At 41.7% G+C, this 24,174-nt stretch overlaps 1 protein-coding gene across 1 annotated transcript in view; it reads left to right on the top strand.

The window, feature by feature from the left end:
- The window catches only part of LOC104051585 (sodium channel protein type 5 subunit alpha-like), a 176,790-nt gene that overhangs the window by 34,184 nt on the left and 118,432 nt on the right, over nt 1-24,174 (top strand). The window contains exons 7-10 of the mRNA XM_064445100.1: nt 4,530-4,593; nt 18,093-18,234; nt 19,838-20,035; nt 23,935-24,117. Of these exons, the coding sequence (XP_064301170.1) occupies nt 4,530-4,593; nt 18,093-18,234; nt 19,838-20,035; nt 23,935-24,117 (587 nt within the window). The remainder of the gene's footprint in view (nt 1-4,529; nt 4,594-18,092; nt 18,235-19,837; nt 20,036-23,934; nt 24,118-24,174) is intronic.

Below are 24,174 nucleotides of genomic sequence, written 5' to 3'. Positions count from 1 at the left end.
ATGATTTCAGTGGGTCTTCAAAGGAGGAAGAGAAGCTGGACTTGGAAACCATGTTTGCTAAGCTGGCTCTAACCTTTTCCATTTTTCTGAACTGGAAACTTTTCCTTTCCTTTGCATAGAAATGAGGAGGACTTCTACCCTGCAGCTTTATGTACCCCACTGACTTTCTGCTCAATGGTGTGATGTAGGTGTGGAAACTATAAGCTGGAGCATAACTTTAATTAGAATAAATTATTTTTTTTGAGGACATTTGCTTTTTTTTTTTTTTCTTCCTTGACAAGTGGAGCCATTGTGAATGTTTGCTCTGCTAGAATTGCCTGGTGTGGAAGGGAGCGATGCAGAAACCTGAAAGATATTGATAAGTCAGGAAAAGTATAGGATGAAAGAGCAGAAATTATGAGACCCTTGAAGAATTGACTTTGGAAGGAGGACATTGCAAGAATATGTTAGAGGAATTTGTGTATTTCCTCACTGCTTGCATACAGGGCTAACAGTGTGTGCCTTGAGCAGAGTGGGAGGCAGAGCATGGACTTGCAGGAGACACAGGAACTCATGGTGTTATAGGAGGAAAAAAATAGGGTGATATGCTTTCATCTTCCTAATGCTGTTGCAAACTTAAGCTTTAAGGGACTGCTGATCATTAGGGTTGCTACCAAGCTTCTTGCTGTCCCTGGAAAGCCAGGAGCTGTGAGGATGTTGGAGAGATTGAATTACTCTGGGCTGATGTAAATGTAACTGAGAGCTGGATTAGTGAACATTATTTCCTGGGCTGTGTTTAGTGTAAGGTCTGTTTGCTGGTGATGGGAAAACCAGACATTACTCCACTCCACAGTCATGGTGCTTTGCTGTCTGGGCTCTGTGTCACATCTGAAGACAACCATCAGTAGTGCCTATCAAAAGTAATGTAATGTACAACAACTGTGCTGAGTAATATTTGTTGTTAACCCTTTCCTGAAAAAAATTGAGGGAATTCATTAAAGGCATGCTTACTCTTTGGTGTTACAGCTGTGTTTATGTCAATGCCAAGGAAGACGTGATTCACAGTAGATGGAAGTAAACCTCTACTATTTTCCAGCTAACTGGCAAAAGTATAAGTTGCAGTGACGTTATAGTAGTGTGAGCTTCATCACAGCCTGCACACAGCAAGGGATGTGGGTTTGGGCCATATCTTTAATGTTACTGGTCCTTGAGCCACTTTGGCTGAAGGCGTTGCCATCATCTTGCTGTCCTTTGCAGGCAGACAAAACTCTGTAAGACTCTGCTTGTGAGCACTCACTTTACTGGATTATTTTACTGAACTCAGCACCTGTAAAGCACAAGCCCTGAGAAGACAACACCAACATATGGATTCATCATACACCTATTTAATGGCAACAGAATCGATCTAACACAAGTAATACTATGTCAGGAGCATTGGAGATACAGGGTCTCAGTATGTATTTATAAGGCTCGGGCACAAATATGCGTAAGTTTTGAGAAGATAACATATTTCTGTTGAATTTTTGACTGCTGAGTACTGACAGGAAAGGTTTTATATTACTGAAAAATAGATGAGTGTATTTGGCAACAGTGGAATAAATAATGTATGACTGACCAGAAACTGATATGAAGCCAGTGTTATTCTGACCATTTTTTAAAAATTTATTTAATTATGATCAAGTAGTCATCTTACTCTGGAAATTCCTGTAGAAATATTCCTCAACGGCATTGCATGCACCATAACTGTGGCATCAACATTTTAGTAAAGACCCAAGTTTAGTAAAAAACCCAAGAATTTCCTTTGGAAGGAATGGCATGTTGCAATAAGATTATGTACATACATGCACGCATACAAATGTCATGGTTTTGTCTTGATTTTACTTTAAATATTGAGAAAAAATCTAATATGGAAGTCCTCAGTTTTTTTTTCTACTTTCGTTTTCCTGTATTTTTTTTTCCCACTAACATGCAGAAATTTTTCAGTAAAAAACTGACAAAACAAAACAAAAGCTAACAGGACTTTTCCAAGACAATGAAAAAATCATTGTGTTTTCAGGTGATGTTGATAAGTTTGAGCCATCTATGTTTCAGAAAGGAAATTCTACTGTAAATGAAAGAGTTTTATGTTCTTTGTCCATGTTAGAGTTACCTAATGGAAAGCTGAGGCCATGGGTTAGTATGATACCAAGGAAGTTTGTTCTTATAAGCAATTGATGACTTTTTGCTTCTTAAAGACCTCTGATTGCCAGGCATGCTTGAACGAAATCCAAACCTACTTGTTTTCAATGACAAATTGATTGTTGTGCACATTTTTGATAATACAATGATTTGTCTCCTTGGGTATAATTCTCCAATTCCCCCTTCATTTATCAGTAGGGAATCAGCAATTCAGCTCTTCCTCAAGCTGAAGTTTGGCACGGTCTGTTGCACAGTTGCAGACTCCATGAAGATACCCCCTCCCAGCAGCATCTGCGCACTGGGATCTACTATCTCAGCATGCATTCCATAGCACTCTTTGGCACCTACCTCATTGCTTGTTTTAGAAATGTAGTTTAAGTCAACAGCAGACAACAGGATTTTGTTTGTTCTTGTTTGCACACAGTCTCTTTTTCCTCCTGACTTCTGTGCTTTGATCATCATCTGATTTGGCTGGCCAGGAGGTGTTGGTTCGGTCTCCAACCAGCACTGTGCTCCAGAGCTTCAGTCATTCCTCGAATAAAGTGGTCAACACACAGTGACAGGTCTACAGTCCTCCTGGTCTTAGCATCTGCAGTATGAAAAGTTGCAGCTCCCCGGGAGTAGTGCATATTTGTGAAGTTCAGGGTACCCCATATGGTGACCATTTCATGCCAAGGTGCAGAACCTCTGCAGTTGTCTATCTCAGCTCATTGTTGTGCCATATCTTGTCCGTACCCCAGAGTTCTATGGGTTTGTGTCACTATGTATACCAAATAAGATACCATCTGCCCGGAAAAAAGCAGAGGTCTTTCACCAGTAGAGGGGAGGGTGAAAGGAGATGGAAGACATGACATCCTTCCCCCATTTGTGGTGTTTGATCACAGGTCTCTAACCATGTTGATTACCTGTGTGTTTCTGTCTGTCAAGATGCTCTCATAGAAAGCCCTCATGTAAGCCAAAGTGAAAAAGCATACTATCTGAGCAGGATATATACTCTGATAACTTCTTAACACCATCACATGCCCTCGTAACCACAAGCTCATGGACAGTAATTCCCTCTTGGCATGCAGCAGGGCAGGGCTTTTCCAGTGCTCGCAGCTTACTGAGAAAGCCACAGCACATCTGTTCGGTGGCTTGTGCCATTGAGCATTCTTTGCATAGCCTGCCTGGATAAGCTGTCACTCTTGATTTTTAAAACATTTCACAACAGAGGGTTAGCCTATAATGGAGAACCTCTTCTGAACATCATCTGCAGAGGCCCCTCTGCTCACAAACGCATGCTGTGCAAGGCTGTCACCATCATGTCTTATGTCAACAGGGGATCCCATCCTCTCTGCTGCAGCAAAGCACACTGGTGTATCTACCCTCCACCAGTCAGCTGCTGGCCTCTGTTTTGCATTTATTATGTCTCTAAATCAATGCTTTTATCTGTTCTTCCATGCCGCCATTCAGGTTGCAGATATGCTCCTTCAGAACATCTCTTCAGATTCTCTCTGGAAAACTGATTTTACTTATCCTTTTGAGAAGAATTTGGCCGCCCGTTCTGTTTCTCTGAATGTTAGACTTTGTTGGCTGGGGATAGAAGAGGGAGTGCGTACACAAAGGCTCTCATTAGCCTGGGGATGCTAATTTCCTTAAACCTCATTGATAGTCAACCAGGGAATGATCCAGAGCACTTAAATTTAGCTTGCTCCTCTGAGTCTCCCTCGAGAAGTGTCTGTCTCTCTCCATTGCCATTACAGATTACTGTGTTGATAAATATTTGTCTTGATTAATACTTCCTTGTTTACTTGATCTTTAACAGGGTGCATTTTACTGTTTCTTTTGCTTTATACTATATGTTTCCTATGCTGACCAAAATGCACCAGATTGGGGGAGTGGGCTGCTTTGTTAGTGTTATTACATTTTGGCTTATAGCCAGTTGCATTTTTAACCTATGAGTCAGGAATTTCTATCATCACAAACATCACTTAATATGTATCTCATCAATGTAGAGTCTAAAAGTTATGGGCAAGCTTATGGTTTGGTTTCACTACGTAGTGCTATACTGAATTCAGTAACAACGTTCTCGGTTAGAAGAGCCAGGGACATGGCTAGATGACGTTTCCTACAAACATTGCCCACAGCCCTGCTGCAGCCTTATTAAACTGGTCAGAATTTGGAAACAAACAGCAAGTGCCTGAAGAGCTTTGAAAAAAATATGTTTGTTTTTACAATTTATAAAATTAAAATTAGCAAAACAAAGTAAAAACGTGGTATTCATCCCTCAATTACTGTTCCAGCTGAATGTGCTGGTTAGTGGATTGTATTTGTGTATGTTATCATTCCCAGAATGTACTTGTTAAAAAGTCATTTCTCTATTTCTGTTGCAGTGAACTATTTCATAAAAAATGGTACGGAAGATGTGTTACTGTGCGGCAATAGCACAGATGCTGGGTAAGTGCTTTAAAAATATCTTCACTTCTGACTTGGTTTTGTTGCAGGGGTTTTTTTTGGCTATGTTTTCCTTCAGTTCTGTCCACTTGTCACCAGCATGAAGTAGATATTTCACCTTCCTTGTGTCAGTCATAATAGAAGAGAGGATAATGACAATATTGTGCATAGTAATACAATTTTCTGAACTGCAGGGAAAATAAGTTTGTGAGTGTCACTTATTCAAGTCTAAAATCTGTAGGGGCTTTATTACAGTTCTTTTTCAATACGTTTAAATTTCTCAGTAAAAAAATAGTGAAAAATAAGTAACATTTTGGCTGAGTGGAGAGTATTTTAAAGGAAATGAAAGAGGAATGGAAACAGAAAAGCTGGAGGGATTTAGACCAATGATGAATTATTGGCTTTTGGCAAAGGAAGGTAAACAAATCAACAAATGCTAGTTCCCAAAATAACATGCTTTGGAGGTGGGAAGGTACTCGGTTTTGAGTTGTGATCTACATTTGTATATGATATGTTTATAGACTACACATTTCATTTTCTTATTGTATAAACAGTGAAGAGATCCAGAATAATTGCTGTGGTATACTCGGCGTAAAGGACTTTATTCATATCCCTACCGTCTGCAGATGCTAATGGTTCCTCCTGCATCCAGTCCTCAGGGCCTAAGCTCATTGTCTGAGGGTGTTGTTTTATCTGACAGGTTCTCATGATCTTGATGGAAATGGAAGAGTTCAGCTGGGATGGAGAGAGATGGGGTCTTGTGTAGGCAGAGAAGATTATAAACCGTGCAAAGATTGTAGGCTGTTATGAGTTGTAGGAAAAGGAAGAAAAGACCTCGAAGTGGTGGGATGGATGAACTTTTGATCTAAATATGTGTCAGTATTTGAACCAGGGAAGCGGATGACCTAGGTCAAGTGAGGGGAGGAGGTGAGGTAATCTACTTTTGGAGGGATATGTTTTGAGTTGGTAGAACTAAATGTGAGAGATTGAAAAAAAGAGGGTTTAAATTAGGAAGAACTTAATGTGAAAAGAGGCGTATGTGCACAGGGAGACAACAGGAAGATGAAGGGGAGATAAAATCTAGACTTGCTTATGGACAGGAGGACAAGAAAAGCCACGGGGCCCTGGACAGAGATGCTTTACTTTCTGCTGCCACTGTCTCTATCTGTATTTACATAAAAGAAAGGGAAAGCTGAAATGTCAGACTTCCCTCTGCATGTCTGGTGTGTCTGATCTGTATTGCCAGTCTCATTTAGACGGTAAGCTCCTTGGGCAGAGGGCCATGCTTTCCTCTTTGTTTATTCCACGGAAGGTACAATGTCAGCATTCGTTAATTAAGTGCTTTGTTGATTGTAATACATTGCATTTATCCAGCCTCAGGCTGGACTCCAAGACTACTGGGATGTTTCCTGGGGATCCCAGGATTTGGCAATCTAACTGTGCTAGTGGACTCTATGCCTTTGCTAGCCAATAGACAACAATATTGAGCAAAAAATGCTCAGCACAGCAACAATATCTTGCACATCATGAAATATTCATTGTTCTCCCTGATGACCTGAACCATGGTGGTGGCAGGCTGCTAAGGTCATGAGCAATGTCAGAAGGGTTCCTTAGTTTGTGAGGTTGTTTGTGAGGTAGAGTTTAGGGACTACTCCTTTGGAATTGTCCAAATGGTGGGAAGTTAAATACCAATCCAATATCCATGGAGTATCTATATATTAGTAGCAAACCCACCATTATTTCCTTCCCTAGAAAGTCAATAAATTGCAATGTATCAGCAAAAAGCCATAACTGAGAAAGCCTCCAATGGAGGCACTGTGCCCATGAGAGATTCACAGCCTGGAGCAGCCTAGGGAGAACTTCCAGCTCTCATGTACAAGAAGAGGAAAATGCCACCTCCACACCTAGAGTCCTTGTGCTTGTTTTGATAAACCCATCAAAACTATCAGTGTTTGTGCCATTAAGCGAATCCATTTTTCCCATTGTGCATCAGTTCTTTCTTCTTCAGCCTCTTCCTGTTTTAGTTAAGTATTTAATACCACTGAGTAAGGTTTGGTTTTAAATGCCTAAAAATGGGGAGTAAATATTCCTACTTACACCATTTTTTAGCTCAGGGCTAGTAAATATTGTTTCATTGCTATACTTGGCAGAGAGTTCCTGCTAGTCATCCCATCGTTTAAAGACATGAAGATAATTAGGAAGATGATCCTAAGGCCTCAGGGGACTTGTGAAGTCATCTATTCCCACCTGTTAGTACTGAGAGCCCATCATTTACAGGCTGACAAATCTAACAGAGTGGGATTTGTTTCCTCTTATCCTTCAACAGTCAAAGCCAAGAGCACGTGCATTCCATAGCACAAAGTAAAATACCAAATATGAATGTGTGAGACCTTTTGGGACAGGTTGCACCACAGGATCAGGGGAGGTGAGTTAAGTGCGAGTGGATGCATCAGATTGTGGTTGCCCCATCTATTAGTAATGAAATTAATGACAAGTGAGTATGATTAAGTTGGGAACCCATCAAGGCATCAGAAAGAGGGGCAGGGAAAGATAGTTAGCAAGGCCATGTCTGAATGTTCACAGCCCTTTTGGAGCTTCCTTCTGCTCCCAGTTTGGAGCTTGAATTTATTAGCCTCTTGGGGTACACTGAGGACCCAAAGGAAATGCGGGGAAGGGTGGTGTCACATGTGGACTCCTAGAGGGATTTGTTGTTAGCGTGAGGGATATCTGAGTTGTGACCAGGATATTAAATCTCGAGGTAATTGACAAAGCCATTTCAGTGCATTTTTAAAAGCATGTTAATGACACTCTGAGGTTTGGCTCATTGCTGTTATTACAGAAGAGGAAAAAAAATATCTAAATGAATCTACTATGGCAATTATTAGGTGATGAGACTCAGATGGTCTGATGTAAGAGTGTGTAGTGATGGAGACTGCAACCTGAGCTGGAGCAGCAGGCCAAAATCAGCAGGGAAATGATCATCAGTGGATGCTATATCTCAGGCAACCTAATTATCTCCAAGGTGGGGGCTTGATTACATTACTAGGAGGGACTGTTTTCTGAACAAGCACCCAAACTGCCAATAAAGCAGGAGGTAATGAATCTAGCTAATATTGATTCCAGTTCAGAAGGGATTTGGATAGATGTGTGTCACTCAGAAGCACCAAACATGTGTCTACTACTTTAACTGGCAGCTGGAAAAAAAAAAGAACATATTTATTTATATTTTTAGGTATGCTCAAGCAACCTCAAGGAGCTACTTCAAAAATCACATTGCAGAGACAGGGTATGAATACTGGGGACATGGCATTTTTATTGGTTGCACAAGGACTAACCTGTCTGTGGGGTTTCCCATGTGATGCCTCAGAAACTTTCTTCACAATGCCTGAAATTTGATTTTTCTTTATGTAATCAAATAGGAATTTTGTGCTGTTTTTCCATTTTGTTTATCCAACTGCATTTTTCCCCTTGATGTACTGCAAGAATTTGCTTTGTGTTTACAAGGAACAAAAAGTCCAATGGAAATAAGAAGCAATATTTGGAGTAGACAGAAAATCAAATGATTGTGATCAAAGATGTTCTTTGGCTCAAAGTGAATGCTAGTGATGTGTGCTCAGTGTTTTACAACAGGCACATTCAGAGCACTACATTAATAGAAAAATCCTCTGCTCTGAGATGTGTGTCACAGATTGGTCAGACTGGAAGCAGTGCTAACAGCAAGGCTCTTTTAATGAAAAAAATTTAGCATATTTTCAGAATTATTCATGTTTCTATATGTGTTTCATGGTTAGTTTTGGTTGTTCTTTTGGATGTGGCTGCACTGGGATTTATCCAAGTGAGTTCTCTTTGCAATTTTATCTTCTTTTAATTGATTTGGTTAAAATAAATAGAGAAAGCTCAGAGAGTCTGATGTTTGAAGGGATTACAAATTCTATAAATTTGCTTTTCAATTTAATTCCTAGTGTCATAGCTTATCCAGTTTTGAACACCTCATTTTAGTCCTGAGGAAGGTCTAGTAAATATCTAGTACAACGGTCAAATTGTACTAGACCTTACCTAGGAGCAGAAGCTGAAGGCTCCTCTAGCCTTTGAGAAATCCAGCTGTAGCATCAAGTGGACTATGCTTTGCAAGGGCTGTAGAACAGCAGGTGATAGCAAGTAGCACCATACACTGTATATAATCAGGCATCATGAGCCTTTTGAAGGCACCTACCCTACTGCGTGAAAGTGACTCTTGAGAATAAAATTACCACGTACGCACAGATGAGTGTTTATGGTGATAGTGCCAAAGGAAAGGCCTGGAGTTGGGCGCAGTGCTTTAGGGTGTGCTCAGGGGCCTACAGCAAGAGCAAACCCAGGAGCTCTGTGCCTGGCCCCAGGCAATGGGACATGGCCAACACCAGGCGAGAAGTGAGGGAGCCTCCAAGGGCACAGCTGTCGGGAGGAGATGCGGTCCTGATCCCACCTTCAGATCCAATGAGACGTCCTGCTAGAGTGCACCAGCAGCGTTTCTGCTCTTGCAGATGTCCTGCTTTCACTTGAGATGGTCATGCACTCTCTGCATTTCAAATTCAAGGCATTGCCCTACTGCGGTCACCAGACCAGATCTCCCAGTGAGCGGGCTGTGGGGACCATTTCATGTCAGGCTGCACCAACCTGCTTCATGCCACCCATGCAACTATGGCTTGCTCCTTTTCCATGACTATTAACAGTTCATCTTGATGAAATGACCAGTACTGCAAAATTCCACGCTTCCCCACAGAGTAAAGACTTATGGGGGCTACAGCAGCTTGGAATTATCTGTCCATGGAAAAGGAAGATACATTTCAGCTCTAAAGCATTTCCACTTTTATCCTGTTGTAATTTCACAGGGGCATTTTTTTGCTGTGCACAGACGGTTGTTTTTTCTTCTTCTTCTGCCTGAAGGTTTGGAAAAGCAGTAGAAACAGCAAGGAAATTTGTCCATTAGGAGAAAGAGAAACAGACAAGATGCTATCAGTATACAAAGTAAACAAGCAGGAAAAAAGAGAAACTTATCTTTGTTCTTTTTACTTTTTCACTTGCAACTACAACAGGGAACTGGCTTTTCAGAAAAGTCTGCTTGTTTTAAGTCAATTGTCCCTCCCCTTTGGCTCTGAAGGTCAGACTGGTTAATTTTTTTTTCCTTTTCACATGATACGTCCTGTGTATTCAGTTCATGGGCAGGAATAGTCTACAAGATTGTACTGACAATGAAAGGACGTTTGCATCATGTCTGTACTGATATTACCAAAAAGACTAGTGAATGGGAAGGAAAAGCAGCCAGTAAAGCTACTTCAGGATGCAACAAGAAAGCACCTTTGGCAACTGCATCCTAGTAACTGTTGCTATAGAAACTTTAGCTACCTTTATCCTCACTATGACCTTGATTTTTCTTAACAGGGTACATTAAAATAATGTACAGCATGGGGCAAGATTTTATACAGTTTGGTAAATTCTGCTGTCACTGAGCTTATTGCATACAAGGGATGAAGGAAAGACTATGTGGTGTAAGCGCTCCTCAAAGTTTTTGAGTGAGTCCTAACTTCTTCTAAAACATCATCAGAAAAAACTTTGTTTCCTTTTGTGTTGTGGCATTTAACTAAGATAATTAATACTAATACCTGAAATTGCATCAGTTGCCTGTTTTCATAGTCCCCATGAATACTGGAAGCAACACTTGTATGGTAGGCTGTCCACTCCGCCATACTCTCAGCATACTCATTACGGCATGAACAGCCACGCAGCACTTTGATCTCTCTGAGCTATGGTAACATTCCTGTGCCACTATGCATCCTCAGTGTGACGATTTAAAGTCCCTTGCAAGGGCTTATCACACCCCTCTAGGGTAGAGAAGAAACATGGACTGTACTGAGGAGCAGCACTGCTATCAGGCGCTTCCACCAACCCTACTTTGCCTTGCACAGCCCAGCGCTGCAGCTCTCACCCAGGCTTTGGCAGGCAGAAAGCCTGCAACAACAGGTATGTCTGCCAGAAGAATATGTCAGACAGCAGGCTCTCCAACAGCTCTTAGTCCCCTGACTACAAGCAAACGTGCCCAGTAACACAACCCCAGCTGCTCTGGAAATTGGGGAATTGCAGCAGAGAACAATGCACCCAGTTGGTTCTTTTATTCTGCTGCTGGCAATTAGGACCGCTGCAGCTCTGAGTTGCCTGAACTTAAATCTGTATTATTGTTATTGTTATTATAATTTTTTCTTAAAATAAGAAGGCCCCAGATTCAAACCTTGCTCTGCTGGATGCTGGACAAGTAGGGTAAGAGTCCTCTTGGCTTGGAGGGCTGGCATTTCAGGGGTGAGGTTCATGGATGGTTTGGGGTGAAGGTGGTGCTTCTGGGGATTGACAGGTATGGGTAAGGTCAGGAGAAGCAACCAGGGGATCTCTGGACTAACCAACTTGGTCAGGCAGATCATGGTCTGGCAGTGTGTGTTTAACTTGCTGCATGAATGGGTCCATCACAGGGAATGGGCTCCTGGGGAGCTTTGGCTTGTGCCTAGTGGGACTGGTGTGTTTGTAAAACTCACCCAGTTCAGTCTGATGGATGGGAAGGGCTGGAAAGGCTGGTGGAGTGCGGAAGGGGATATACTTCCCAAATGTGACTTCTTCAAATATCACCAAAGCAAGGGTGTTTTGGAAAGAAGGTGTTGTTTAAACTACCAGAGCTAATAATGTAATTACACCCCAGATTAGTAAGCAATGATAATGAATTATTATGATTTATTATTATGAATTATAATGAATTAACGAATTATTACAAACCCTCAGTCTATACAGCATACCTTAAATGAATTTAGCTAGATTCTGATGTAAATCACATAACCTTTTCCATCTACTCTGTGTTGGTTACAGTGACACATGAATGAGGATGGTTTGTTCATGGCAAGAAAGCCTCTCATTTGAGTATGACAAAAAACAGAAAGCAAGTATATCACCTGAAAGATGCTGCAGGGGCCATGGGCATAACTTCATGTATTATATAGGCTTAGGGGCAACAATAACAGTCCCCACTCCTAGGGATCGGTTGTGTATTTGGAAGATCATGTCTCTGGTTAAACAGCAGCAGTAGGGATTAAATCCAAATCACTCAATTCTTAAGGATGGGCAATATTACCTCTTAGTCAAAACTGTAATAAGCTCATCAGCCTCATGACAGAAGCAGGCTGACTATGGGCTACAGTTTTCATTAAACAGTAATCTATCATTACATTTATGATGATAAATTATTGCCCTACATTTTGTTTGACGGGTTAGGCAGAAGATTTGGTTTCTGCTGACCAGACTGAATGAGAAGAAATGAGAGTTTACTTGCCTTGCTGCAACATGAAGTCTAAAAAAAAGCCACATTGCAGCAGAGGGAGTTCTGCCTCTCGCTGCTTGCATGCGTGCAGAGAGGGGCCTGATGTCTCAGGCTGAAACCAGTGGGTTTCCATCTGCCTGAACAAGTAGCCAGTGGGGCAGTCAGAAACTATTTTTGTGGATGCAAGCCCGTAGCATGCACAGGTCAGTGGGTGCTCTGAGCCTGTGAGCAAGCCTGCTCATGGACACCCCCTTCTCTTTGCTCCTCCACTTTCAGCATCTGGTCAATGTTGCTCTGGACTCTGAGGCCTTGTTTTGTTTAAATTCTTTTTTCTGTGATGTTTGGTTGGGTTTGCTTGCATTTCCTTCCTTTCAGTCCATTGGCACCCCTTGCTTTAAAAAATGCCCTTCAAATTCTCTCTGACCCCTGAGATGCCTGGAGTTAGAGCTGCTGGGGGCTGCCAGTCAGACCTATCCGACATGAAGCGTGCTTCTGCAAGTCAGATGTTGGCTCTTAGATGGTAATTAATGGGGAATTGTAAGTCAGACCCTCTAACCATATTAGTCTTTAATATAACAAAACAAGGAAGAGCAGGGGAAGGAGAGTGACCCGTGACTTTCAGGCAGACAGAGCATCCACCACCAACAACGCCCGGCTTTGGCTGGCATGCTGCTGCCTTTCAGCCCTTTTCTTCTACATGGCCTTTACAATATCCCAGTTTCGAAATGAGTAATTTCATCTTGTCAGGTAGGAGCAAACATTAGCCTAAGGATCTCTATGTGTTCCCCCCCAGCCACTGCACAGTATGCACTCCTTGTTTGGCTGATGGTCTTCTCCTTCAAAACCAAGAGAAATGAGAAAACATGGGAAGTGCAGAAAAAAGCCTCAGGCCTGTGACCTAAAGATCTAAGCGTCTCCGTTGTGGTCTGAGAACTTTTTCACAAAGACAGGTTGAGGAGGACTCTACCATGCACATCAACAAGCCTTGGAGGCCACAGGCACCATCTCTCCTTCCAGCTCTTAGTGCCAGGCTTTGAAACCCCATGGTCACCAGGGTGGTTTCCATTCCTCTGGAATTAGCCATGTGTTGAAGGCATCACCTAGAAACATTTCCAACTGATTTCTGCATTCTTGGGCTTAAGCTTGACCTAAGCAGAAACACTAAGGGGCCCTTACCACAACATGTTTTTGGCTTTTTAATTTTTGGTGTGTCTGTGGTATGCACCTTATCTCCCATTATTGCTTCTGGCATAAGCAATTAGTGTAGCAAGCCCTAGTGTGCTAAATGAAAGCGCAGCCTTTAACTTACAGAAGTCATAGCTAACGAGAGCAGCTGTTTGAAGCTAACTCCTGGTAACACATGGACAACCCTCCCTGTATTTTCAGGGTCTGAACGTTACAATCCAGCACACGGTTGTTTTACAAGTCTTTTATTGCACAGCCCTGTTGGCCACTACAGCCTGGATCAGCAGGTTACTTGGCTTGCTTAGATTAAACTCTTGAGCCAGAGCATTTTGTAATTATGCCCCTCAGCTACAAGTCTGGCATTCCCGGTCTGAGTTATTTAAAACAAAGCTGTTTCTTATGTTCTTTAATTTCCTGTACCAATGCCAGCTTACAGTGGTGATTACAGCCTGATGGATAGGTAGGTAGACTGATGCTTTTAACTTTTCTGAATCAATGACACTAATTTTATTGTGATCAATTGAACCAGCATCCTGTGAGGCTCCTGTGGAGGATGTTATATTTATGTAGCTTGTAGTTGTTGCCCATCCCTGTGCATCAGAAGAGAGTGCAATCTTGTGAAATGCTTCCCCGAGGTAAAAGAAGCTAAAGAGTTGACTAAAAAATCTGAAGGGGAAGGCTTAATATTACACATTTAAGACAATTCCGCAAAATCTTGAGACTCCTTAAAAAAATCCTCAGAGGAAACGGTGTCAGTTGCAGAATAATATTCTCACATGAGAGTCTTACACCTAAATTTCTGTAGAGTGTTTTTCTGGAAAGCAGCATTTTTTCCCTCATAGTGTTCTTAACGCGTTCCCACACCCCATGGGTTATCGCTTCTGTTGGCTATGAAAGAGTGTGAGCAATAATAAGGAGTTGAAAAGTAGGATATTGTGTCTCAAGTGTCTAGTCTTCATAAGAAGGATGTGAGCTAGCATTAATAGCATTTTTGAGCTGGAGTTCATCCTTTTTGTCCTGAAGACACGACATTTGAATGCTCTTACGCCAGAACATAATATTAGAGAACCGTGTACATCCACTGCAGAGTCTGAGAGATCTTTTCAAACCAGCAATCTACTGCTGAGTAGAAAATGTTTGAGACACATAAAGACAGAATGAAACATGAAAAAATACTGTTTTATAAACAGAATATATTGGTCTGAGGTACCGTTCCTCACTTTCACAGTCAGAGGCGTTGCATCTCCATGTCCTAGGGTTTTCCAAGTAGTTGTGGTAAAGTGCTTTGAGCAGTTGCTCTAATATTCTTCTGATTCAAAACAGGAATGTTGTTCTGCTTCCCCAGGAAGCAACATTGGCAGTGAACCTAAAAGTGACTTTGTAACCTCTAATCTCATGGTGCTGAGAGGTTCCTATGAAAATACATCGAAGTGAATGCTCCTGATATCTCCTTTCTTTCAGACTCTCACGTTCAAAATGTTGAAGAGATTAAGAGGAAAGCCTCTCTCTCCCATGCTGAAATTAATGGAAAAATTTCAATTTTGCCTAAGGTTTTAGGCAACTTATTCTGGATGAAACCTAATTTCCAACTGACTTCCCTGCCTAGGCTTAAGTCCACCTTTGAAGCAATCACCATCAAGTTTCTCACAGCTGTATTCAGATGTTTTAGCCGTTAGTAATCATGTAAAAATATGAACAATAAAACCAGCTCAACAGAGCCACTTGGGATTGGTCTTTTGTGGAAGACCAGTCTTCAAACCACTAAGGGAAGTCTGTCCACCTCTGGTCATGATCTCTCAGCTTCCAGCCAAGCACAGTGTGTGAGCGCAGTCATTTTGTCACGGTAAAAATAATAAGCCTTACAAAAATTTTCATGTCCTGTCTGGACACGATGTCTTAGCGCAAGCAAGCGGAAAGGGATTCCTTCTCAGGAAGCCAGAGGATCCATTTCTCAGAGCTCTTGAACAGTGTCAACAGCATGTCATGGGCACCGAAGGCTGTCTGCAGCAGCAGATCATAGGCAGAAATCTCATGTCCCTATGGCAGAGAGTGACAGCAGATGCTGCCTTTGGGAGAGAGGAGTTTTAGTGAAAAGGGTGCCTCAGAAAAGGACATGGGTATACAAAAGAGATTCAGTGTGCATCAGCATATTTTAGGGGGGGGAAAAAGTTGAGATTTCTGTATTTTATTCTCTTCTAACTCAGTAATGTTACTGTAATTCTTATTCAAATGTGGCACTTACCAGGAAAAAATAGGTAGGGAATGTGGGAAAGATCTAGAAGGATGCATTTCTAGGCTGTCAGGGGAAAAAAAAAAGAGAAGTGTTTCTCTTTTTCTCGTTGTGAAATTGTGGTGGTTTAGCCCCAGTCAGCAGCCAAGCACCGCACAGCCGCTCGCTCACCCTCCCCTTCCACCCCCGGTGGGATGGGGGAGAGAATCTGAAGAGCAAAAGTAAGGAAACTCATGGGTTGAGTTAAGAACAGTTTAATAATCAATATAATAATAATAATAATAATAGTAGTAGTAGTAGTATAAAGGAAAACAACAAGACAGAGAGAAACAGAACCCAGGAAAAACAATTGATGCAACTGCTCACCACCTGCCAAACTATGCCCAGCCAGTCCCCGAGCAGCAATCACCGCCCCCCGGCCAACTCCCCCTGGTTTATATACTGGGCATGACGTCATTTGATATGAAATACCCCTTTGGCCAGTTTGGGTCAGCTGTCCTGGCTGTGCCCCCTCCCTCCTGGCTTCTTGTGCACCCGGCAGAGCATGGGAAGCTGAGAAGCTCTTAACTCGTGTAAACCCTACTTAGCAACAACTAAAACATCAGAGTGTTATCAACATTATGCTCATACTAAATCCAAAACACAGCACTGTACCAGCTACTTGGAAGAAAATTAACTCTATCCCAGCTGAAACCAGGACAGAGATATAGTTACTATTATCTAAATTCTCGACTGATATAAACTAGCCTGGCTCTACCTAAGGTGACAGAATCACTTCTTATATTCTTACTTGTGTGTCATATTTAATTCATTAATCAAGTGTTCTTTTTCATTTTGTATTGCTTTTTCTGAAGACTAGTGCAAACAACGATATATACACATTTTGCAGTGCTTCAGCAATCCTTTTTTCAGCGTTCAAGGCAGACGTACTTAAAAAATTGTGCTTGACTAATGACATTAAATTAAGCTTCTTAACGTGTTGAGTGTCTAATGTTGGTGGGTGACACCATAGATTTGTATAACTTCAAAACCTATAGCAATGCATTATCATCTTGGCATGCAATAAGAGTTGTTATCCTGTGGCATAGAGATTTGATTTATATCAGTATAAAATTGATATCTAAAACAAAATCCTTGATTTTCATACTGAGGCATACTCTGCTTTCTCAGCCTCAATTTCTTTTTTGGGTAGCATTTTAAAAAAAATTATTTATGTTACTGCTTTGCATTTTAATTTGTGGCAATATTCTACTTTGGTAAAAAATAGCAGTGACTGGAACACTCTGCTGGTCTATGGTTTTTGCTGAGAGAAAAAAAAAGTTGAAAGCTGTACACATTGGACACACTCTACATGACCGGTGATGTGTCTAAAATGGTGGGATATTACAATAATCATCCTATCCGAAGGCAGTTCAGAAAACCTTGATTCCTCTGTCTGACAGGCAGAGCATCAAGCTCGCCATCTGCCAGGACAGAGGGTATTGGTCTGTTATCAAAACACTGCCTGGAAGTTGGTCTCTCAGTGTCTCTGATCTCTGAGAAAGTGCTTTCACAACCCCTCTTGTTCCAACCATCCCTAGTTGTGTCAGCTAGAATTTGCATTGAATCATACCAGGTTCATCCTTATCTGAAGCACAAGGAGAACAGAGAGAGCTGGCGTTGCTGCAAGTTCTGCTGAGATCTGCTTCTCCAGACAGTTGGATGGTTCCCACCTAACAAATTCCCAAATACTCTAGGGCTCCAGGACACAGGCAACGTCCTTGATCTCATTCTCTTCCTACTTTACATACAGCAGCAAGCCTTTGCATATTGCTCTATGTCTTCAGATTTCTGTTGGTGCATAGCTTATGTTTTGAAAGAGGCTTGTGATATGCAAGAGGTGTGGGGTCTTTTGACTAATCATATTGCACTGATCTGGGAGAGAGGGTGGCTCCTTGATCCAGGATCTCTTCTACTTTGTGTTTCACTTGATCATGCAATTCAGTACTTACATAGTACTACTGAGAGCATTCTTTTTCTTTTCTGGCATACGGGGCTAGAAAATTACTTGTAAAGAGTCTGAAAGTTTAATGAGAGCCAGTGAAATCCGTACTATACACATGACATTTAATACATGAATCAGCACGACACACAAGGAAAGTATTTTCCTGGCAGAAACAGAAAAACATGTCATGACTCCAGACTATGGCCCAGAGTGGAACAAAGGGCTGGTTTCTTAGATTAAAGATTTAGCTATTTCAGGGGGTGAGTGCAAGGTCAGGCAGAGTAAGCAATCGGGAAGGTGCTCAGATGTCACACACTGATGTCATCCAGCCAGCGTCAGACTATGTAACCAGAAAAGCAGGTTCACCATCACAGTATTACCCACAACTGTAACAGGATACACCAAGTTTATGATCCTTATTTAGGAATAAGTGCCAAGAGAAATCATATTTAAGCACTAAAGTCCTGTTTAGGCACCTAAGTCCTGTCTATTCCAAACACCTGAAATGCTAGGTGCTCATTTGCCATTGCAGCTCAAGCTATGGTTATTATTTTCCAGTTTATCCTTTCAAAGGAAAAGTAAGATTGCAAAGATCTTTGGAGTTGTGAAGTTAGTATCCACCTGTTTCGTGTGCTTTCACCCAGTGAAGGAATTTACCATTGAGGATCTGTGCCCAAAGAGCATTCAATATGTTCCCTTGGAAATCAGTTTCTCCATGCTGACGCCGTCTGTGATGCATTCCACGTATTGCCTTTCATGTTTTGCAGCACATGCCCCGAGGGATATATATGTCTGAAAGCTGGGGAAAATCCTGACCATGGTTACACAAGCTTTGATACTTTTGGCTGGGCCTTTCTCTCTTTGTTCCGTCTTATGACTCAAGATTATTGGGAACGTCTTTATCAACAGGTATGAGATTGATTTATTAGTGTTAAAAAATATAAAAGAAACATAATCATGTTACATTTATATATCCAATAATTGAAAACAAGGAAAAAATGCTGGTTATTAGGTAAATTGTTCTCTGTGTGTTGTGTGCAAGGACCGTCAATTGTTACAATTAATTTCATTTCTTAGGAGTGATGATAGCAGAAGACTTTAGGCTGGATATTTGGCAGGGAAATTGGTACTGAGAAAGACACTTTGAATGGGTAATTCACCTGAATCTATATGAAGTTCACTGCTTAAGAAAGATCACAACATCACCACTTAATGATTTTTTTGGTGGCTGGTGTAATGTGAACTAATCTCTTGAGGTCAGCTCAAAAAAGGACTAGAGAAGCACATGTGTACTTGGCATATCTGGTTTTGCAAGGCATGACAACGAACACAGATTCACCAGATGGCAAGGCTACCCGGCACCTTTCAGTTCTCCTTGCTGCAAACTTTTCATCATGGGCAACTGACACTCAACTTACAGTCAAGTGTGCGAGGTGGTCTGCTAGGAAATGCTCCTTGTAGCATGCATTCCTGAAATGTATGCGAATGCTAAAGAACTGCATGTGAGAGTTTGGTACTGAATTGCATACTCTGCCTGTCAAGCCACTGAAGATTTACTTCTGTGTCTCAAAATTGCAAAAACCAAAGCATATTCGTAAGGAGATCAAGGGAGTTAGTGTTGACAGATACTACTCTGAAGATAGTGAGGCAGATGTCTTTAAAGGTACTGGGGATTCCAGCTTCACATGCAGCCGGTTATACAATTTCGTTTCAGGAAAATGTAAAATAATTATACTGAAGATTCTTTAAACAACTATATTCGCTTACTTGGCACAGAGCTGCATGTACAACTCTGGAAGGCTGAAACTGTCATGGCAAATAAGGCTGAACATCACTCCCTTTTATTATTTGACCTTATAATATCACACAGTGGTTTCTGTCACTAGCATCAAGTCATTGGCCATGGGACACACCTGTAATATCAGCTCAGCCTGTTACCCTAAGCTCCAGTTATGCCTGTAAATCTGGTGGAGAACCAGGCAATACCATCAACAGCGCCCAAGGTTTGGTTCGTCTTATCCCAGGGCAGATGTCTAAATAACATCCCAATGAGTTGCACCCTGAAAGTATCCTTTTCATCCCACTGACTGTAAAGGACCTAGCCTGTAGACATCTGAAGGGATACAACACGAATCCCTCTTGGAAAGTTTCTATCCACTGGACAAAATCAGATTGAGCTATGTGGGGGAAGCTTTCACTGCAGCTGATTATCTATTCTCAAAGAAAACAGCAGAGAAATTTGGTAGAGGAGGAAAGAATTCTTTTTTTGAAAAATAAATTCTACTGCAAGGACATAATTTTTGAATAAGGTATAAAAATCTGTTTGAGAAAGTGAGAAGGTTATTTCATTGCATGTAGTTGCTGTTTGTCATCAGAAGGCTTCTGTTTGGGCTAGTAACAAAGGCTGAATTCAGTTAAATTGTAATTCTAAGTTTTTGAAAATTATTAATATTTTTTTCTTTTAAAAAAGCATTGTAAACAAGTGCTAGTGATTTTATTTTCATGCTTACAGACTCTCAGATCTGCTGGGAAGATCTACATGCTTTTTTTTATGCTGGTCATCTTTCTGGGCTCATTTTATCTCGTCAACCTGATTCTGGCTGTTGTAGCCATGGCGTATGAAGAGCAGAACCAAGCCACTATTGCTGAAACAGAGGAGAAGGAAAGAAAGTTTCGGGAGGCCATGGAGATGTTAAAGAAAGAGCAGGAGGTCAGTAAATGATGTGACATGATTAGCCTCGGGTAACCTGAACAGATAGTACCTTGAGATTCACATTCTTTTTATTTTACATTTACGTGATAACCGAAGAGTTTGCTTGAAAGCGGCTTAAAGATTATTGTCCTGGACAGAGCTATTACAATCCTTTTTAAAAGAAAAAGGATGGCTCTGGCTGCTAGGCTGGGGCCATTTCGGGTTTATATATCCAAGGTTGTATTGATTTAACTGTACCGCTTATGTCAGCAGAGGAATTTCTATTGGTTGTCATATAAGACATTTTAATGTTAGTATAACTACATCTACATCTGAGCACAGAATAGCTATTTTGGCAGCTCAGCTGAACCTTCTCCAACCATCACTTTAGCTTGTGTTCATTTCCTCACTGTCTCATTCATGCTGCCATGAATATCCAGCTGACCGCTAATGAAGATAAAGAGGTAGGATAACATGTTTGAAGCACATAGAACTTCATTCCTGAAAAAGTAAACAAGCAGATCTTGAGGTTAAGCTTTGCAAACTAAGCAAAGGATATGGGTTTAACGTTATGTCATAGGATTAAACAAAACAGGGAGGCCAAATGGTGGATGTAGTTATATAGCCTTAATAGCAGTAGTTAATTTGCCTGTGGTTTGTGTGGGGCAGAAAGCCTTTATTAAACAGCCAAAGAGAACATTTTAGGTGCTGTGAACAAGAAGACAATAAGAAAATTAGTCTGAAATAACACGTAGCACTGTAGTTCAGAGAAATAAATCCTTGATACACAATATAAACTAATATACATAATTTTCTTTTGGGTACATATAGCTTCAGGGCCTAATCCAAAACCCATTTAAATCCTTGGAAAGAAAATAGAAAATGCAATTCACCCTTGACAAAGTGCTAGTAGAGGCTTATACATCGTTTAAGTCCCTTTAAAGATCCTCTTTGGTGGTTTAAGTAATAGGTAAATGCAATTTAGTCCATATACAGGCACTTAGAACAGAGTAACTTTCTGCCATAACCTAAGGGATCAAACTGAGCTCCAACTCGTACCTATTTTATACAAATTTTCATGTGTTTTGACTCCAGCTGAGCTCTTCCTAATAATAGTCAACTTCGGTAGCCCCACCTATAATTAAAGGTATTTAAGAGTTTCTTTTTGAAGCCTTTGATTTCAGTTAAACCTGTATGTACACAAAAAAGGAACGTTAAGTCGTGGAATTCAGAATGTGTCAAAACGAAGGTTGCTCGTGAAAACCTAAATTGTTCCCATTTATCTATACCCTTTATAACAGTCTCTTCTTCAGCTGACCACATCTCATTTTTCCTGTGCCCTGCTCAGTACAAAGGGTGGACAGCGCATGACTCAAGAGCAGCTCTTCGCTTTCTCATAATTTGTTCTGTAGCCTTAGGCCAGCTTGAGCAGACTTCCCGACTCAGGCATTCAAAGCCTGCTTCAAAAACAAAATGACTAATATCCTCAGAGGTTTTTTAGTGCCTCTTGTCAGTGCTCAGATTTGCTGTGCTTCAAAAACATGCATTTGTATTTGCAATATTCCTGGAGAATTACCCCAATTTTATGGGAAGGAAACTTAGGAGTAGAGCAATCGATGTCCATCGTGCTCATTAGTGAAGCTCAGTAATTCTGCAAATCAGCACACATCATCTCAAATTAGGCACCTGGAAGAAGAGGCTCAGGAAAGTGAATTGAGTGGTCTGCTACACCCTGTAGCTTTCAGATGTCCTTCTCAGGTGTCTCACCCCTGTCAGAGCTGCTCAGTTTTAATCTTGCTCTCCAAGCCTTTAGCAAGTTCTTAGTTTTGACTTTCTCACCATACCAATAAGTTCTTGCCTTGAGGCAAGAGTCCTAGAGATAGGAGAGTCTAGAGATAGGACTGTGTAAGCCCCAGGACAGGGCTGTGTGAGCTAAACTTTTCTCCCATCCTTCATCCCACCCTCACCAGACCTACCTGGTCCCAAACTCCTTCCCTGCCCTGGGAGTTATCACAGTGGGTTATGGCTAGCAGTGCCTGAGGGGCAGGGCACAGTCCAGCCATGGGAACCCAGCCAGAAAGGGTAGATAGACAGGACATGGGGACATTATCCATGCCCTGAGAAACAATCTGGTCTGAATCCTTTATCAACAACGGAAAAAAAGTACGCAGGGCAGAAACATTTCAGCTCAAGCAACAGGTAAGAATATGTTAAGACACTGAAAATCAGCTTATTTTGCAGTAAGAGTACAGCATGCTTAGTAGCACAGCCTACAATATTTTCTAGATCAATAACATATGATGGCGATCAGAAAGGAAAAACAAAACTCTTCAGGCCAGCGTTTACACTGTGTAGTATAAAGAGCACAAATATAATTGATAGACCTGCTTGGGGACTATCAGTCAATTTACACAATTGGTCTAACACATTCCTAAACCTGAACTTAACACCAAAAGACTTGCTGAATCTTTATGAAGAGAAAGCACTTCAGCATAGCGATTAAATCAATTGACTTGGAAAAAAAAAAAAAGAAAAAGAACAGCCTAGACCAGTGTCTGAGCCCTCCTCCTCTCTGATCTAAGCAGCTTGCTCATGAAATATATTTCCCACAGGAATTAAGTTTTGTTGTGCTCTCAGCTTGATAGAGCTACCGCTGCTCCTTGAAATACATGATTGATTCTTTACACAACTGTTAAGTGCCTTCACTTTCCTTGGCCTGATGCCTGTGGGAGGAAGGGAGTATTTTGCTGCGGAGGGCTGATTGCCTGTTTGATTCTAGTGGCTAACAGACAATAGCACTGAGGATTCATCCGTTTCTCCTGTTCTTTGGAACCTGGAGAGGCTTTTTTTATTATTATTATTACTGTAATTTATTCACTTTATGTATTTCGGCTGGGAGCTCTGCAAATGGGCTTGTCTCCAGGACACTGATGTGGCTACCGCTGAGACACCGGCACCTCCCAGCCTGACCCTGTGCTTTGTGCCCCCTCGCTCCTCCTTCCCGCACCAGGGATGGGGACCCAGTGCACTGGTGTGGGCTGCAGCTTCCTCCCTGCGCCTCTCGATTCTTCCTCTTGGCTGCTCGTTTGCTTCCAAGGCTGTGGCTTTGCATGCTCAGGCTTTTGCATTCGGCTTCTGCTGGGTTTCTAGCAGTCGGTCTGTTATCAGTCAGCTCCCGCAGCGATCCCACCAGATGGCCGGCACAGCACTGAAGCACACGGCGAAGCAAAGTCCACCTTATCTCCAGTTAAGCCCACAGTTTTCTCTTTGCATCTCTCATCGTAGCTGCCTGCGCTGCTGCTTGGGATAAGTGTTTACAAAAACGTTCCGGCTGAATTGCCCGCTGTTCCCAGCATCCCTCTGTGACAGGGCAGGAAAAATCCTGGCAGCCGGCTTGGCTGCCGTCCTGTCCAGCCCTCCCAGTTCAAGGGGCTGCAGTCGAGGGCAGGGCTTAATCTGAGTTTCCCCAGCTTGAGATCTTTTTTGACTGGCACCAGAAGTGTTACTCCAGAGATGTGTGCGGAGCGTACACCTGCAGGTGTGTGCACACAAGCCGCTCCTCTCACGAGTTGTCGAAGGATCCTGTGTGAGAGCTCTACATAAATCACATTGGTTTATGCAGCCATTCCCAGTGCTCCCTCATAGGATCTGGTTGGCAGATCTGCATGTGTGCATTTGTACCAGGAACCTGTCTTGCTTGTTGTGTATTTTCCTATGGATAATGTAGATATTAGAAACAGGTTAAGACCAGTTCCAGCCATGTGAAATATAGTTTTATGATTAATGACCACCTGAAATTTTTAATTTACCTCCTACACAACCTTAAAATGAACAATTGCTGAGCAGCGTAATTATTAGTTTTCACCAAGATCCTTAACTCTAATAAATTTTACACCTTCTACCATCATCTGTTTTAGGCACTAGCTGCTAAAGGAATTGATTCAATGTCACTTAGTTCATTGGAAATGTCACCTTTAGCATCCAAAAATGCCAAGGAAAGAAGAAATAGGCGAAAGAAAAAGAAATCTTTGGGGACAGAGGAGTATGGGGAAGACCAAAGGAATCCCAGGTGTGACTATGACGATGGTCAGAGGAGAATGGTAAGCTATGGTCTGACATGTCACTTATTTCACATTGCACTTTGCTGGATAGGCCAG

Source organism: Phalacrocorax carbo, chromosome 2 (assembly GCF_963921805.1).
Source record: "Phalacrocorax carbo chromosome 2, bPhaCar2.1, whole genome shotgun sequence".
In the NCBI taxonomy this organism is placed as follows: Eukaryota; Metazoa; Chordata; class Aves; order Suliformes; family Phalacrocoracidae; genus Phalacrocorax; species Phalacrocorax carbo.
The sequence above is the reverse complement of the archived record's forward strand: the minus strand, read 5'-3'. Positions and strand labels throughout refer to the sequence as shown.